This window comes from Vigna radiata, chromosome 10 (assembly GCF_000741045.1).
Source record: "Vigna radiata var. radiata cultivar VC1973A chromosome 10, Vradiata_ver6, whole genome shotgun sequence".
Lineage (NCBI taxonomy): Eukaryota > Viridiplantae > Streptophyta > Magnoliopsida > Fabales > Fabaceae > Vigna > Vigna radiata.
Genome location: NC_028360.1, coordinates 16,194,220 through 16,211,867, shown reverse-complemented (window position 1 = coordinate 16,211,867; position 17,648 = coordinate 16,194,220). Strand labels below are relative to the sequence as shown.

General features: G+C 32.1%; 3 protein-coding genes across 6 annotated transcripts; all 3 read left to right on the top strand.

The window, feature by feature from the left end:
• The first annotated feature begins 2,224 nt into the window (after positions 1-2,224).
• Positions 2,225-3,363, top strand: LOC106775594 (peptide methionine sulfoxide reductase B5-like). Its single transcript, XM_014662741.2, has 3 exons — positions 2,225-2,390; positions 2,765-2,921; positions 3,018-3,363. The coding sequence occupies exons 1-3, from the start codon at positions 2,296-2,298 to the stop codon at positions 3,180-3,182; spliced, it is 417 nt and encodes a 138-aa protein (XP_014518227.1). The 5' UTR covers positions 2,225-2,295; the 3' UTR covers positions 3,183-3,363.
• Positions 3,019-7,260, top strand: LOC106775515. Of its 3 annotated transcripts, none has more exons than XM_014662656.2 (4): positions 3,019-3,128; positions 4,407-4,552; positions 4,669-4,714; positions 7,063-7,260. In XM_014662656.2, exons 2-4 carry the CDS (start codon positions 4,412-4,414, stop codon positions 7,089-7,091), a joined length of 216 nt encoding a protein of 71 aa, XP_014518142.2. In that variant the 5' UTR covers positions 3,019-3,128; positions 4,407-4,411; the 3' UTR covers positions 7,092-7,260. The 3 variants fall into 3 exon arrangements, with proteins under 3 accessions (XP_014518142.2, XP_014518139.2, XP_014518143.1); XM_014662653.2 differs by lacking the exon at positions 7,063-7,260 and adding an exon at positions 4,937-5,248; XM_014662657.2 differs by lacking the exons at positions 3,019-3,128; positions 7,063-7,260 and adding exons at positions 4,187-4,299; positions 4,937-5,248.
• A 3,366-nt stretch (positions 7,261-10,626) lies between these two features.
• LOC106775918 (putative E3 ubiquitin-protein ligase RF298) lies at positions 10,627-15,076 on the top strand. Of its 2 annotated transcripts, none has more exons than XM_014663167.2 (4): positions 10,627-10,762; positions 11,100-11,140; positions 11,390-13,499; positions 14,241-15,076. In XM_014663167.2, exons 3-4 carry the CDS (start codon positions 11,394-11,396, stop codon positions 14,775-14,777), a joined length of 2,643 nt encoding a protein of 880 aa, XP_014518653.1. In that variant the 5' UTR covers positions 10,627-10,762; positions 11,100-11,140; positions 11,390-11,393; the 3' UTR covers positions 14,778-15,076. The 2 variants fall into 2 exon arrangements, with proteins under 2 accessions (XP_014518653.1, XP_022642249.1); XM_022786528.1 differs by lacking the exon at positions 10,627-10,762 and adding an exon at positions 10,796-10,992.
• Positions 15,077-17,648: the final 2,572 nt, after the last annotated feature.

Here is a 17,648-nt window from a genome sequence, read left to right as displayed (position 1 = left end):
GATTACACAGATAAGTTTTTCACTGATCAAATATTTTCATCACGTGCCGATTTGATTGAATGAGTTCGAAATATTGCATTCGAGCTTGGATTTGTTGTCGTGATTATAAGATCTGACACAACAATTGGTGAAGTTAGAAAAAAGACATTCGTTGTGTTAGGCTGTGAAAGGAGTGGGAAGTATAGGAAGTATAAGCCAGATGTTCAACCTAGTGTATCTGGCATAAGAAAATGTGAGTGTTCGTTTAGGTTGAGGGGTAAACCTAAAGGACACGGTTGGGTGTTAAAGGTTATGTGCGGCTATCACAACCATGAATTAGTAGAGACTTTGGTTGGTCATCCTTTCACGGGGAGGTTAAATGTTGCTGAAGATTCAATTCTTGTTGACATAACTAAGAGTCAAGTTAAGCCCCCAAATATTTTTTTGACTCTTAAAGAACATAATGAAGATAATGTGACGACTATAAAACAAATATATAACGCGAGATATACTTACAAACGATCTTTGAGAGGGTCAAGAACTGAAATGCAGCAGTTGATGATGTTGTTAAATAAACATCCAAAGAAGTAAATGTTTGGACAATTCTGACGTAGTAAGTGACCTATTTTGGACACAAAGTATGGAAACCATACAAAAATATGAATTATAAATACTCATAGTATAAGTAAACATCACACAAAGAAACATTATAAACTAAACATATATGAATATGTCCCTTCAAGAAAATGACACTCGTCCATGCACATGACTAGCACCTCTAATAGTACTAGCCTCATACTCCTCAACGGATCTACGAGCAATCTGTAGTTTCTCAGTAGTACGCTGATAGACTACAGCGCTCACTGTGATATGTTGACAGGTTAACCTGCTCTGCAGCATCCTGATCACACGCCTCAAACCACCATGAAATGAATATAACAAAATAAATAAATTAACTATGTAAACAAAAATTAATATAATAAACAATCACACTTAGTTTCATTACATACCAACAATCTGGATTCAGGCGACCGTCTACGACGAACTAGGGGCAACACGAGGTTTTCCAGTGTGCTTTGTCCTCACTCACACACTTTCCGAGAAAACTTTCCGGAAGGTCACCATCCCATAATTACTCTAGGCTAAGCACGCTTAACCATGGAGTTCTTATGAGTTGGGCTACCGAAAAGCAAATGCATTTGTTGATATGAGTAGCCAAATCAATTCATTTAAGTTATCCTTCAACTGTATAGTCTCATACCTATACAGTCTCTAGATCCCTCTCATTTCGGTGTATGTTCGATTCGTCCACGTGCCCCTTTCACTGGAAGCCTGCTAGGAGCCGCTCCTTGTCCATGCCTCTTGCACCGACAATCACTCCCCTACAACGCATGATGAGCATGATGCAATAACTGTTGATTTAAAACGCAGTCTTCTTCGATTTCTCTTTAAAACACCCCAGGTTTTATTTCGAGTCCCTTCTCGTTAAAAGACAACTTAATTAAAATAAATTAGTAGTTTTCTATTATTTCATTTTTTATTTGTACTCTAATCTGTCTAAAATGAAAAACTATCTTGGTGCAGGTTCTGAGATCGCTAAAAGTCCTTAACCTCAGTCACTCCAAGCATTTAATTACAACCCCTGACTTTACCGGATTACCAAGTCTTGAACAACTCATTTTGAAATATTGTTCAAGATTGAGCAAAGTACACAAATCTATTGGATCACTCAACAGTCTTATACTGCTAAATTTGAAAAACTGTACAAATCTAAACAATCTTCCAACAGATATATATGACTTGAAATCTAGACTCTTGCTCATTTCTATCAAAATTATTAAAATCAGAATTTTATAAAGTTGAAGGACTAAAGTGTACCTTAGTTTAAAAGAGACTAAAATCAAAATCGTCTCGAAATATAAAAACTAAAAATATATTTAACCCTTAATTATATTACAATCAACACATAAAATAGATTGAGAAAACAAAAATCATGCCACTTAACCTATTAACATAAATAGATCAAGCTAAATTATAAAATTTCTTACTTACTAAAAGTTAATGACATTAAATTAACTCATTTTTGAACTTATATGTAAGAAGCATGCATGAGAAAGGAAGCTCAGAATCTTGAAACGTGTCATGGTGCCGCTACTATTACTCCATCTGTCACCGCTCCCGAATGTGCAATGCAATGACGCCTTCACCAGTCTGTTGTTGATTTTCTCGATGCATTCACCAGTCTGTGGTTGCTTTTTTCAATGCAAATGGACACTATATTAAGGACCTTTCTCCAGTCTTACCATCAGTGAAAAAATGGCAGCACCAAACCCCATTAATAAAACAGAAGAGGAATGGAAGGTGATTCTCTCCCCCGAACAGTTTCGGATCCTTCGCACGAAAGGAACGGAGTAAATTCCTAAACTTTTTCTTTTTTTTTTCTAATTTTTCTCTCTTGTATTCGATCATATTGGGGGACAGGGGATTTGAAAATTTTGGGTGTGAATTGAAGTGCATGATATTTTAAAATGGTAAGTTTTTGTGGATTTATAACACCCTAAAAGGTTTTGTAGTTGTATCAAAGTTTATTATTTTCAATGTTTACGGCAGGGAGAAGTTATTCTTTATGTTTGTATTGGGATTAAAACTTCAGTTATCTCGGATAAGATGTTTATGGATGTGTGAATTGCATGCAATTTAGGCCTGCATAATGTCCAATCTTGTAAGCTGAAAACCCTCTTTAAGGTATGAAAATGATTTACTTGAGTACTGAGAACTTGTGCAGAAAGAAGGGTACAGGAGAATATGACAAACTTTATGAAGAAGGAGTTTACAATTGTGCTGGCTGTGGAACACCTCTTTACAAGTCTTCAACAAAGTTTGATTCTGGTTGTGGCTGGCCTTCTTTCTATGAGGGTTTTCCTGGAGCCATCAATCGATCTGTGAGTAATTTTCGAAAGTTTATTATTCAGCATTCAATTTTTCTTATTGGTTGGAAACTGTGTCTGTGTTGAATTTATGGAAGTTGTAATTTTCAGCCTGACCCAGATGGGAGGAGGACAGAGATAACTTGTGCAGGCTGTGGTGGACACTTGGGTCATGTTACGAAAGGGGAGGGATACAAGACCCCAACTGATGAACGCCACTGTGTAAACAGTATTTCTGTTAAATTTGTTCCTGGGAATGCTTCTACTTCAATATGAAACCTTCTTCAAATATTGCTGGCTAGCTTAGCCCAGTGACTAAAAGCTTGAATAACTGAGCATGCATGCACTGCAGTTCTCAAACCAATAAAATGCTGTTTTCTTTTAGTCTTCTACATGTCTTTCTGTTTCACCCATTTGGTAGGTCTTCTCATGAATGATATGTATCAAGCTTTCGAAACTCGTCTCAGTCACATTAATGGTTTGAGACATCGGTGTAACTTATATGTTAAAATTGTCCATTATGATTCTATCTAGCCAACTAAACAGACCTAAGTTTTAATCTTCAAAATAAAATAAAAGAATATGTAAATATCATTTATTATAATCTTATCACTACATTTCTTCTAATATAATTCATGTTTAAAATATCATTTACCATTAAAATTACATATAAGAATACTTTTAACTTATACTTTCTAACAATTTTTTAAAATTAGAAAATATTAACTTGGCACTAATATAACTCATGTTTAAAATATCATTTACCATTAAAATTACATATACATATTTAAAAGAATACTTTTAACTTATACTTTCTTACAATATTTTAAAATTAGAAAATATTAACTTCGCACGATAAATTACAATTCGTACAATATTGTTCATTTCTATCACATCAGTCCACAAAAAGTTAGCCATTAAGTTTAATTTTCTGTTATTTTATGCTTGAAACACCTTTATGTTTTTATTTTATTTTATCTTTAATTTTCATAATTAAATTTTAAATTTTAGAAATAATATTCTTAAGAATAAAGGGATATATATTACATCCTTTTAGCATTTTGAAAATAATGTTTGACTGACAATTAATTTTTTCTCTAAAGAAAATTTGATAATTCAAACCAAGTTAAAAGGTAAGTTTAAAAGAAATTATTGAATCAAAATATAAAAATTGGTTAATCACCTAAGATCTCTTAGTTCTTTTGTTTTCTCTTGAGCCCACAAACTCGATCATTGGGCTTTTTAATATTTTTTTGACAATTACTTCCTGCATTCGGTATTTTCGAAGTGATTTTTTTTTTCTTTTTTAATTTTTTTGTCCATATATCGTTAGGAGAGGGGATTTGAAAATTTTGGTTATGAACTCAAGTGCATGATATTTTAAAAATTGAAGGTTGTTTTCTTGGAGATTCGATTCTGTTTTGTGATGCTTTTGTTAGTTTTATGCATTCTCTTGTCGAAATTGTTTTATGAGTTTTGGTTTGTGTGAAACTGTTGCAGTTAAAATGGAGCAATTGCCGGATAACAGGAGCGAAGCAAAACGTTTGCCGCCTCCGCCGCAAGGCATTCACCAGAGCGATGTGGACGAGGATGACGAGAATGTAAATCAGCTCGATGAATGTTCTTATCTTTATCGCTTGATGCAGGTTAACTTCATTGTCTTTGTTAATTACTTATTTTCCCTCCCTAAAACCCTAAACCCTTAGATTTAAGATTTTTTGATCTGGCCATTCCTAGAGGATTCCTTTTCTTTATTTTTCAGGATTGTGTTGTTCGATCAAACAGGAATTGGAAAGCATGCCAGCCAGGTATCATCTTTCGCAATTTCTCTGTTCCTTTCTGCCCACGTGACATGTTATCCATCTCTAAAATATCTCTAATATTGCATTGAGAGTGTGGATGAATGCATTGTTGGAATCCATGGAAATTTTGTTTTGGAATCCAATTAACTAATTATTCTAACTTTTTCTATTCAGAAAGTTTAAGTTCCATAATTGTATTTCAATTAACCATCTTTGAACTCTTAACAGAAGTACATGCTTTGAGGGAATGCTCTGAAAAGAAAAAAAACGTGCAAGGAAAGTAGAACTGTGCCAAAACTGAATTTGTTTTTAGCTGCTTATGAGGTTACCTTCTGTGCTTCCTAGTTCTTCTTAACAATGATGTACATACACTTCCCTGGCCAGATGAATATTTTTTAGCATAGTAAATTGAAATAATTTAGTTGAATACGGAGAAAGGGATCTCTTACATACAGAAATCTATAGGAAGCAGAGATTTCTGATTGAAATGCCGAATATGTGTTCTGAAGTTAGAGAAATCATGTCCCTACCTTGTTTTTACTTCTTAAATTCACTGTGTAATTGCTGTTTGATGATAGTGTTAACTGAACAAGCACTCTGCAAATTCTTACTCTGTTCTTGATCCGTTTCATTTCATATGTTTATTGTGCATGAAGCTAATAAAGTACGACAACAGGTGAAATTACACCTTTAAGTGCAAGGTGAGGGTGGTTATTCTTAACAATAGCTGTAGAAGTAATTATAAGACTTGACAAAATAGCCTTTTTATAGTCACACATCTTAAAGGATTTGAAGCAAATAAAATCTTGGGGCCAAAAGCCATGGAGGCAATGGTCCAATTACCTACCACAATTCAATTAGTTCACTCAACTATAATTTGTCTCTAGGGAAAATGTCATTTATGATGACTAATTTATTATTTATAAAAGAGAGAAGTAGCGCACTAGTAACATCTCAATACATTTTTTAATTTTCAAGGACTATTAGAATTTTTTATTCATTGAATTTGAGAGAAGAAACAATTACATCACTATTACAAAAATGAGAAGACCCTTAAAATATACTGTAAGGGTAAGCTGGCCCTGCAACCAAGCTGGATGAACTGCCTGATGAATCCTGGTGTTGTAACTGCATATGGCCTGATAGGGAACATAAAGTAGCATGAGATTGTTCGAAAAATCTTTTGGAAGTATTGTAAAAGTTCCTTACATCATTTTCATTGGTAGGACCCATCATCAGAAAATGGAGAATTTGGAAAAGATGAAAGGGTTACTGTACTGATACCAAATGTTACAGATTTTGTGCAAGGTGTTTGTTAGTTTAATTCTAGTTCTAATGACAATCTCTTTGCATGTAAAAAAATTAACATGTCATTCATATATAAGTATAAGTAAATAACATGTTATATTTTTATATGTTCATTTTTGATATATGTAATTAGATTGTTGTTAGAATTAAATTGTTTCTAAGATAAAATTTTGTTAGAACTAAATTCTTTCTAAGATCAAATTTTGAAATGAAAGAGGAAATTTCAAAATTTGTTTATCATTTTCTGTATAAGAAGAGCTGAAACCATCTATATATAGATTTTCAGACCCAGACTAGCAAACTTCTTGCACAAAATTTGGAACTTTTGATAACAGCACATTAACCCTTTCATCTTCATCTTTTTTCTCCGTTCCATGTTTTTCTGATGAATGAAAATGATGCAAGGAACTTTTGCAATGCATCCTAAAGATTTTTCTAACAGAGAGAGCTGGATGTGATGCACACTTACTGCCTATGTAGTATATGCATCGTGACCATGATTACGGAAGATGCACTGACTGAACTCTCTTATATAGAAACTCTAGATAAATTATGAACTTTGGGGTACCCTTTAATTGTTGCATAAAATTTTATTTTCTTCTTAGTGGCATACTACGTCAGCTTGGTCATTGATTCCTTATGCTCCAGCCAACAGATAACATGTTATATTTCACATGCGTGTATCTTTTAACTTGGACTGATACGGTAATTCTCAGTAATTACTGGTGATAGAGTACATGTAAAATTTTATATGACCATTGGAAGAACTTTGCAAGTATAAAAAATAGTGAAAATAGTTTGTCCTTTTATACGTGGAGGAATCAAGCCTGGTTTTGATTGTGGTGTAGAACTTGACTGCATGTTGTGTTCGTGTCAACTGTATGATTTGTGCACTCTCAGCATTTTTTCACTAGCTATGTTTATTAGCAAACGGTAAATGATTATAGATTAAGGATTCTGAGGAAGCTACCCTAGTAGAATAATATTATTTTACTATTCATTTTCTTTAATTCACTCTGATCTATTCCTCTGAATGTGCTTTTTAGGCATTTTGATCTCTGGTGAGAAGAGTTGAGAAGGTTCTGGATGGGATGGGATGGGATGACATGTGATTGCATAGGGCAAGTTAGAGTGGGGTGTCGTGAATAAGTGCTCGTTATCATTCCTAAAACAAAACTTAAACAACTCTTTTTTTAGAGACCCTAAACACCCTAAATATTACAATATAATGCAATTGATAAGTATCTTAGTCTCTATTTATTTTCAAACACACACCATAAACTACAATACTTTTCCCTCCCTTCTAACAATAGTATTTATTTATCTTTAAATTAAGTTATAGTATAATGCATGTAATTATTAACTTCATAATAATAAATACACGACTTAAAATCTCACTTTAAGAGACATGCATAAATCTTTAATACATGTCAATTACATGGAATAATTGATGGTAATTATTTTTATAATAAATCATAATTTATATTTAAAATTGTGGAGAGTGGATTGATGTTGTGTTGTAAAACCTTACAAAAATTTACTTTTTTTATATAAAATATAATCAGAGCTACTATTTTTAAATAAAATATAAATAGATATTAATACAATAGTATAATAGCCACATAAATAAATACCAATAAGTGAAATACCACATGTATTCCTGCTTTAAAAAAAATAGAATTATATTTAATTATAACTTGAATTAGACTTAGTACAGATTTACAAGTAATATTTTTTATATACAAGTTTAATGCATTTGAATTACATAAAATGATGAATTGTTGTTAATGTTATAACTTTCCTTAAAATTTTATTCAATGTAAGGGTGTTTGTGACTTTTTAGTTTAATTTTTTATTAAATAGTTATTGGAACAAAAATAAAATGCAGTTGCATTGGGCTGCTTCAATCCAAATTAAATCAATGTTCTTCTGCATATTACATTAGTTTCTTTGTTTTTTTAGTATGCAATGGTTAAAAATTTAAACAAAAATAGTAAATATTTTATAGTGTAAAATTGTCAAATAGAGAGAGATCATGTGCATTATTGTATATAATTATAAAATTTCAACCCCTTTTGTTAAAATTTACAACGAACAATTGTTTACTATGTTTTGATAGATATGAAATTATGATTAAGTTTGTTTTAAGTATATGAATTTTGACGTTATATATTTTTGTTTCAAATAAATAAATGTAGTTTTTTTAATATAATTATTTTAAATTTTTTAATATGTTAAATGTATATCATAATAATATATGAATTATTTATATATTTAATACATATTTTTTAAATATATTTGATATATTTAAAAGAATCTAAAAAATTATATCAATTTATTTTTAAAGTGTTTGAAAATTGAAATGTATTAAAGTTTTAAAAATGTATTAAAATTTTGGACGACAAACTCTAATTTTATATCTAAATTTATGAACTATAAATATAATTAACCTATAATTTTATTATAACTAAAGTATAATTAAATTGTAAAAAATCTTCCATGTATTTAATCAATTATTGGATTTAGTTTGGTCAGAGTGGTAAAAGCTAAGGAAAGTTTGTGAGTTCACATAATTCATTGGGGTTTTGGATTGAGCTGAAAAACAATACTATAGATTAATTATAACAAGACCAATTTATGACTCATCTTACTTAGAATGTATTTATAGTCATTAAGATCAATAGCAAAAATTAAACTTAGATGAAAAAATAATATATATATAGTCTATTTATTTTAATTCAAAATTGATTACATGATTTTAAAGAATTGAGAACTTTGATTACCATACCTTCATATTCTCCCTTTGACTGTTGTCTTTCTCACAAGTCTTTAAAAATAGATTGGTGAATATTGATTTGGATATTTTAAAATATATTAAATTTTTTTTAATATAATATTAATGTATTTTAATGGTCCAGTAAAAGAAAAATAACACTACGATCTTAGCAGAAAATTTAATTCGATTATGACTACTCTTTTATTAACTTTTTGTTTCACATAACAATTTTTTTGTTAGTTAACTGTGTCTTTCCTTTTTTTATTACATGTAAAAATAAAATAAATACTAAAGTAATGCCGATGCTAAGATTCTAACATTATTTAATATTGATTGACCAAGAATTTCAACATGATAAAATTGTTTTTTTTTTTCTTTTAATTTTAACATTAATAATGATATAAAAAGATTTAACATTTATATTTTTTTTGAGAAAATTATTTTATGATCATTACAAATTTTATTTTGTTATTTTTTTTTCAAAAGGATAAAATTATTATTTTAAAATCAAGTAAGCAAAAAATTAACCCAGGACTATGTAGTGGTCTAATTTGTGCAATCATTTGTGGGATTCACCAAATCAACCTTATTAGGTTAACTTTAAATTAGTTAAGATATATGAAATCCAATGACTAAGATTAATCCCTTTTGACAATTCTATGTTTATTCTATTTGTTTTTTCCTTTTGATATCTGAATCAAATTATTTCTTACTTTTTTTTCATCAAATTTTAATTCTTTTTCATCTTTTTGGTTTTAAGCACATAATTATATTTAAATATATAATGGTGAAATTATTTGAGAGAAGTAATTGTGTTATGTACCCAGGATTTCCCAAAATTAGAGAGATCATTAGTAATAATTTACAAATAATAATATAAATTAAAATTATGATACTAATAAATCAAACATAATAAAGACAATGAAATGCAATATTAAATGTATCTGCTTTAAGTTTTACATTAGTGCAACAACCATTTACATAAAATATAGAAAAAGATAATTGAAGCAATAATTTTAGTGAACATATAAAATAATATTATTATAATGATATATTGAAAACATAATTACATAAGGAAATACTAAATGCATTCCCACTTTAAGTGAAAAATTATTACTGTAATACATCATATTTCAAAATTACCTTAAATGTTGATTCATAACTATTCTTATATTTTTTTTACGTATTTGAAATGAGTTAAATAACTAATAGTAATTAATTCTATAATTTTAATCAATGTTTAATGAGATATAATTAAAAATATATATTTCAATGCTTTCAAAATTTTAGTAATTAGATTTAAAATTTTACAAACACTAACCGGCAAACAAATGTTGTCAAACCTTGTACAGCCTTTACTTTTATATATATGAAGATAATTTAAGCAATAATTTATTTATCAAATATAAATAAATATCGACAAAATAATATATAAAAGACATAATAAATATATTAAAGTGAAATGCCAAATATAGCTTTGCTTTTGAAAAAAAAAAAATCATCGTTGTGACAACTTTATATAAACGTATGTGATAAAAAAAACTTAATTAAATTTGAATATAAAAGTATATTTATTAAAGATAGAATATTAAAAATGTCAAACAATAAATTTAAATAAAAAACATATCTTTATTTTGTCAAACAAATATCAATTCCGGGAATAAAATTCCTCACAAAACGACAGTAAGTTATCTTCTGCAATTTTTTTTCTATGAAATTAATTAAAAAAAAAGATTTTTTTTTTTTTTTGTATTTTGTATTATGTATTAACATTACCATAGTGCTAACCTAGTTACTAGAGAGAGACGTTTCTACCCTTTAAAGCCTTTTTTAAGACCTCAAGTTGTTGCAGCCTCAGCATAATAAAAAATAAAGGAAAAAAAAAGAAAAAATTGTGGATTTCCTTTCTGATTCTCCAATGTTCTGAGATCAATCCTACCTTTGATTGTTCCAAATTCCGCTTCAATCGGGTACGCCTCAATCTTCCAATACTGATCATAACTCTGTTTTTCATTGACGCCTGTTGGGATCCTCTGTATTCGGGGTTGCATGTGCTATAATATTAAAAACACAATTTTCTATGATCACTTTTCTGATCTATGACTCAGTTCGAAGTATCAACATGTATTTGAATTCATTTGGGTACTTTCAGTGTTTTCTCTTTTTCATCTGGGTATGTTCGTAGCGCTGTGAGTACTGGGTACATGTTTATCGGTAGTTTTGGATTTTTTTTGATTTCTCTCTCTCTCTCTCTCTCTCTCTCTCTTTGATAATTCATTGATGAGTTTCTCTATCTAAACGTTTCAGGAAGTTATATATATTCTAGGCTGTGATACTGAGATTCAGAGGTAATGGATTTTCTTCTTAAATTCAAGCATTGGATTATAATTCAGTGTTAGTTATCTCCTCTTTTCTTTTTCCTTGGTCTGTAATATTAGAAGATTTATTCTGAATTTTTCTCATCGATTTTAATTTTCACATTATCATTTTAACGGAACTTGTATTTGGATTTAATAAGTTTTGGATGACTGTGAATGATGTTAAATAAAGTAATGATGCTTAGCGAGTGTATTCATATATTTTATGTTTATTTGCAGATAAATGGCATCACTGGTGGCCGGTGCTAGCAGTCGAACAACTCCTTCGGTGTCTGTCCAAGAAAAAGGGAGCAGGAATAAGAGAAAATTCAGGGCTGATCCACCTTTAGGAGAGCCAAATAAGGGTATTCCTTCAGCTCAACATGAAAGCCTAAGTTATGAATTCTCTGCTGAAAAGTTTGAAATAACCCCAGGTCTTGGGCAAGTTAGTACTTCTGACATGTGCAGTGTAAACCAAGATCATTCTGATGGATTGAAGCTTGGCCTTGGATTGTCAAGTTCTGTAGTTTCATCCGAGTTCAGACTCAGCCAACCTAAGGAGGAATCCGAGGTGGATGATGAATTCCATGACGCTGATTGGAGTGATCTCACTGAAGCTGAATTGGAAGAACTTCTCATGAGCAGTTTGAATATTATTTTCAGGAGTGCAATTAAAAAAATTGTTGGATGTGGATACACCGAAGACGTAGCTACAAAGGCCATCTTAAGGTCGGGCATCTGTTATGGATGCAAAGATGCTGTTTCTAATGTAGTTGATAATGGTTTAGCGTTTCTTAGAAATGGCCAAGAGGATCCTTCAAGAGAGCATTATTTTGAAGATTTAATGCAGCTAGAGAAGTATATTTTGGCTGAGTTGGTTTGTGTTCTTCGAGAGGTTAGGCCGTTCTATAGTATCGGGGATGCAATGTGGGCTTTGCTAATTTCTGACATGAACGTGTCACATGCTTGTGCAATTGACGGTGACCCTTCAAATAGTTTTGGTAGTGATGGCTGCTCTTCTGTTCAAACTGAATCACAATCAAAATTAGAATCAAAAAGTCTTGAATTGAGTCTTCCAAGTCCTTGTAAATCAGCCCCCTCAGGTTCTCAACCTGAGAAGTCCTCTGTGGCAGGACATACTGTTTTGGACAACGCAAAGAATTCTCAAATTCCTGGACTATCGGGGAAAGAGGTTACTAATTCTGTGCGTGATTCTATTGATAAATCATCTAGTACATCTGGGACACCTCAATCTCCTTTTGTGGAAGAAAGGTGTGGAAGTGTTAGAAAGGTCCATTCCAGTGGCACAAAGAGAGAATATATTTTTCGACAGAAGTCATTCCATGTGGAAAAAGGTTATCGAACATATGGGTCTAAAGGGTCATTGAGAGGTGGAAGACTGAATGGCTTGAATGGATTAATCTTGGATAAAAAACTTAAGTCTGTATCAGAATCTACTACGATAAACTTAAAGAGTGCATCCTTAAACATAAGTAAGGCAATGGGAGTTGATGCAACACATGATAATTTGAATGCTGTTTTTTCATCTAACGATGTGCCATCTACCCCCACTGCATTTAGCTTGGATTCCAGTGACACCACATCTCAGTCAAGAGATACTTCATCTTTGGTGCATGAAGAAAATTCTATACTTGCTGTTGGTAACCCAAATGCATTACCAGCTATGGATACTGATCTTTCTCTTTCTTTGTCTTCAAAAAGTAAGTATCCTGTTACATCTATCTGCTGCGATAATGAGGCAACCAATAGTAGTTGTGTAGGGATACCATGCGACAAGCCCCTGGGACAGTGGTTACCCCAAGATAGAAAGGATGAAATGATTTTGAAGCTAGTTCCAAGGGTTCAGGAGCTGCAGAACCATCTTCAAGAATGGACAGAGTGGGCAAATCAGAAGGTTATGCAGGCTGCTCGGCGGCTGAGCAAGGACAAGGCTGAGCTTAAGACACTAAGACAAGAGAAAGATGAAGTTGAACGGCTTAGAAAAGAAAAACAATCATTAGAGGAAAACACTATGAAAAAGATTTCAGAGATGGAAAATGCCTTGTGTAAAGCAAGTTCTCAGGTAGAACGAACTAATGCAGATGTCCGTAAACTTGAGGTAGAGAATGCTGTGCTGAGGAAAGAGATGGAGGCTGCTAGGTTACGTGCAGCAGAATCAGCCACAAGCTGTCAAGAGGTCTCAAGGAGGGAAAAGAAGACCCAAATGAAGTTTCAATCATGGGAGAAGCAGAAATCCTTGTTTCAGGAAGAGTTAATGGCTGAAAAACACAAATTAGCTCAGTTTCAGCAAGAATTAGGGCAAGCTAAAGCACAACAGGATCAAGTTGAGGTATACTATTTCAAGCATATTCTAACTACTTTTTCATGTGCTTTCCATCTTGTAAATGTTCACCTGATGTCTATGCTAACATACATGGTTCAGCTTGTAATTTGCTCTCATGTTATGCTTTCATTTTATCTGCAATATAAAAAGAGCATTGTCCGTAAAATGACAGGAACTGTAGTTAGGAGCAGTGATCCGAAATTACAAAATTTCACAACTCTCATTTTATGCATAGGATTTTAAGTAAATTTGGATTGACACATTGGCATTTTATTTGTAATTTGTTCTATGCATGGTTTAACTATTGACATAGTTTCCATTAGAATGGGAATTGGTGGGCAGTGCAATTTATGTTAAATGAATCAAAGTGTTTTCCCCTTTCCATTGTGTTAGATGACAAGGTACTATCCTCTTTTTACCTTCTAAAGGGTCAAGAATTGAACTGCCTTCCGTAACCAAGGCATTAATGCATATGGTCTATCATCCTTTTTCTGTCCTGGTGCATCTTGTTTGATTCATACTTTGAAGGTTCTATTCATCTTGTGGTTGCAAGACTTCTCTTTTAGTTAAAGTACTGACACCCGAACCACAAAAGTGTAAACATTGTTTTACAGAAGTGAAACGTGAGTACAGTTTGATACACATACATCACTTGTGACATTCTGCAGTTGCCATCTTATTCAATGTGTAAATGCCGAATTAGTTTTGTTACCGAGTATGTTCTCATTATAAAGGAAAATATCACAGGCTAGGTGGCAGCAGGTAGCAAAGGCAAAAGAGGAACTCCTTTTACAGGCCAGTTCTATAAGAAAAGAAAGGGAACAAATTGAAGAATCAGCAAAATCAAAAGAGGATATGATTAAACTGAAAGCAGAGGAGAATCTGCAGAGGTACAGAGATGACATCCAGAAACTCGAAAAAGAAATTGCACAACTTAGACAGAAGACTGACTCTTCCAAAATTGCTGCACTGAGAAGGGGAATTGATGGAAACTACGCGAGCAGCCGTGTGGAAAATGGCTCTGTTCTGGAAGAATCAAGGGCCACTTTTATCTCAGAACTTGCTACAAGCTTAAATGAGTACTCTTTGACCGGGGGTGTTAAACGGGAAAGAGAATGTGTGATGTGTCTATCTGAAGAGATGTCTGTTGTATTCCTCCCGTGTGCTCATCAGGTTGTTTGCACAACCTGCAATGAGCTCCATGAGAAACAAGGTATGCAAGACTGTCCATCTTGCAGGAGCCCAATCCACAAGCGTATTTCTGTTCGTTTTGCCCATATATAATTATTTACTTGGATGAAGTGAGTGTTTTGAATAATGTCCGTGAGACGCTCTTGAAAAGAATAATGCATTCAGATCATGCATTTCGAGTTCAGATACATTAAGTTGCTTTCAATGCCAAGGTTGATTCTTCTGTTACGACTTCCTTTAATATGTTGTCCAGTTTTATTTGAAGCTCTGTTCTCTCATCAAGCTACAGTTGTCTTTCTCCTTTAAATGAATGCTCAGCTCCTGATTACATGTATAATCTTTTGGCTCGGAAAAAAGTTGAAAATGTTTGAACACTAGCTTTGATCCAACAATCAAGGTAATCTTAAAAAATAAACCAAAGTAAATCAAGAAAACAGAATTCAGATTTTCTACTGAGTTTTTTGGTACCGTCTTCTGCTGAGCATTATCAATACACTGATGTTGGTATTTTAAAAATCTTTTTAATATATTTTAAAACATTAAAATCAATGTTGATCTGTATATTTTGAAGGCGTAAAGAGAAACAGCAAGAAAAAAACTAAGTAGAAAATCCAAATTCGAGAAAACATTGCCACTAGAAGGATACTCTTACAATTTAGTGTCTCTTAATATGATTTTTGCCATTACATGTACAATAATAACCGTTATGACTTATTGAAATACAAAAAAAGATGCAATAAGAATCGATGAGCAAAAGTTACTGAAATAAATTATGAGGTCTAAATCTTTGTTCGTGGAACACAATCGAAAATAAAAAAGCCTGGCATGATGGTAAAGTAGAATAACATTCGGAGAAGGGTTTTAAAACATTAAAGATAAATTGCTTTGCTTCGTATACAGTGATCCTTCCCAAGTTAAGAAAAACGTCTTTAACACAGAATAATACACGTGGATTATTGTGTGATGTGACTGCAATAACACTAATGCTTTCTATCATTACATCAGTAGTTGGGTCTGAGATTTCTTTCAGTAGTAGCCATTCACTTCCCTTTAGTTGTTTCCATTCTCTTCAATGCAATGTGCTTGGCACTTCCATTGGGAGGGGAATGAATATCCTGTCACATAATCCTATCAGAATAAAAAATTGTCACTTTTTTATAGACATTTATACATCTTAATAATATGCCACCTATTCAATGAACATGATTATAGAGAAATAAGTACAAATTCTACACAATAACAATGTGGAAATCTCAGTGAGAGAATCCACACGTTTGCAGAAGATATTTGTGAGGTGGAGACCACACCAGTAACAGATCTTTAGAAAATATGTCAAGAGTGTCAACTACACAAATTTTGGAAATTCCAAATATATTAAAATTAAAATAAATTATTTTTATTAGTATATTAATATATATATATATATATATATATATATATATATATATATATATATATATATATATATATATATATATATATATATATATATATATATATATATATATATATATATATATATATATATATATATATATATATATATATAAAAAAAAAAAATGGGGGAAGACCCCTCAAGCACAATAAAACTCCCCCACTGACACGCTTATTGGAAGTAAAGTTGTTTGGTATATTCAATAGTTTGACGGCATGATTTCTAAAATTTGACTTCAAATATTTGAATCCATTTGATCTAGTCTAACAAAACAAACAGGCCAAATTGTCTAAAACGATGTTACTTGAAAATCCCAGACTCATTTAGTCGGAAATATTGTTTGTCTACTTTTATTTTAAAATTTATATCAATATATATATATATATATATATATATATATATATATATATATATTAAAAAATAGAAAACTTTTAGTCTAACTTGATGGGCTAATGACTGAGATCAACTCATGAAATATATTTGTAAAAGTTTCAAACTAGGTCAAGTTTGTGGTATCAAATATAAATCTTTATTGATAAACTCACTATTCTGGAAACTACAAGGTGTGCAAATAGCAATACAATACTATTTCTCACAACAATAAAACTCGGTCAATTTTCTCTCTAAAAACCGTGCTCTCTTTTCCTTTTCCTTTTCCTTCATTCACCTCATCTCAGTTTATAATGGAGAAAAGCAAAAAATCCAAGCAAGCTTTCAGTGGTTACTTTTGGATATTGCTTTTTGGTGCATAATTGTCAATGTGAGACAAAAGACTTTAGGCTTGTGGGTCCATTAAGTTTATTAACAAAGTTGACTACTTTCCATCTTTGATTTGAAACTTGTTATCATTATCTTCATCAGGAAGATAAATCTAACAGAAATGAAAACCCACTCATGTATAGAATCTTATCCGGAGAAGGGCAAAAATGATGAACTGTGCTTACTCTCTAAGCTAGTTCAGAATCCAGTGAAGAGACCGATGCATGGCAAAGAAATTAAGTAAAAAGAAGGTGATTTGAGAAAGACATATATAGAGTATGGGAAACAGATATAGTAGCAGCAACATATCAAGTGTTGAAGTGTCAAAGAGCCCTAACGGGGAAGACCAATCTGTGGTATACTCAACTCCCGATTCAAAAACCTGCACCCTTCAAGCGAGCGTGGCCGTTAACTCTGCAAGTGTCTCTCTCAGAGACTACACTTTCGACAGAGAAGGAACCAGAGTGGACATTAGCGTTCGAGACATTGAAACCAACAAAGAAGGTCGTAAAGGCGTTGGCGCCATTGATCTCAAATACGGAGGTTCTACTTTAGACGTTCGCAAAGACGCAGGGCAGTTTAGCATCGGATACGGCGTTCCGAACGTCAGGTGTGGTTATCTGGTTGCTACCAAACACGACACCACCGCACACGGTGGCTCTTTGTTTGTGACACACGTGTGCAGCACTGCGGAACAAAGGTTGTCTCTGGTTGTTGTTCAGGTTTGGTACGATGCTGCCAAAGGCTCTTTTGTGTGCAACATAACTGGT

Excerpts from the sequence above, each read along its gene's own strand:
- LOC106775594 (XM_014662741.2), top strand. The coding sequence starts at position 2,296 with ATGGCAGCACCAAACCCCATTAATAAAACAGAAGAGGAATGGAAGGTG. Across the intron at positions 2,391-2,764 it reads CTTCGCACGAAAGGAACGGA|AAAGAAGGGTACAGGAGAAT; the intron begins GTAAATTCCTAA and ends GAACTTGTGCAG. Across the intron at positions 2,922-3,017 it reads CTGGAGCCATCAATCGATCT|CCTGACCCAGATGGGAGGAG; the intron begins GTGAGTAATTTT and ends TGTAATTTTCAG.
- LOC106775918 (XM_014663167.2), top strand. The coding sequence starts at position 11,394 with ATGGCATCACTGGTGGCCGGTGCTAGCAGTCGAACAACTCCTTCGGTG. Across the intron at positions 13,500-14,240 it reads CACAACAGGATCAAGTTGAG|GCTAGGTGGCAGCAGGTAGC; the intron begins GTATACTATTTC and ends AAAATATCACAG.
- LOC106775515 (XM_014662653.2), top strand. The coding sequence starts at position 4,412 with ATGGAGCAATTGCCGGATAACAGGAGCGAAGCAAAACGTTTGCCGCCT. Across the intron at positions 4,553-4,668 it reads ATCTTTATCGCTTGATGCAG|GATTGTGTTGTTCGATCAAA; the intron begins GTTAACTTCATT and ends TTTATTTTTCAG. Across the intron at positions 4,715-4,936 it reads TTGGAAAGCATGCCAGCCAG|AAGTACATGCTTTGAGGGAA; the intron begins GTATCATCTTTC and ends AACTCTTAACAG.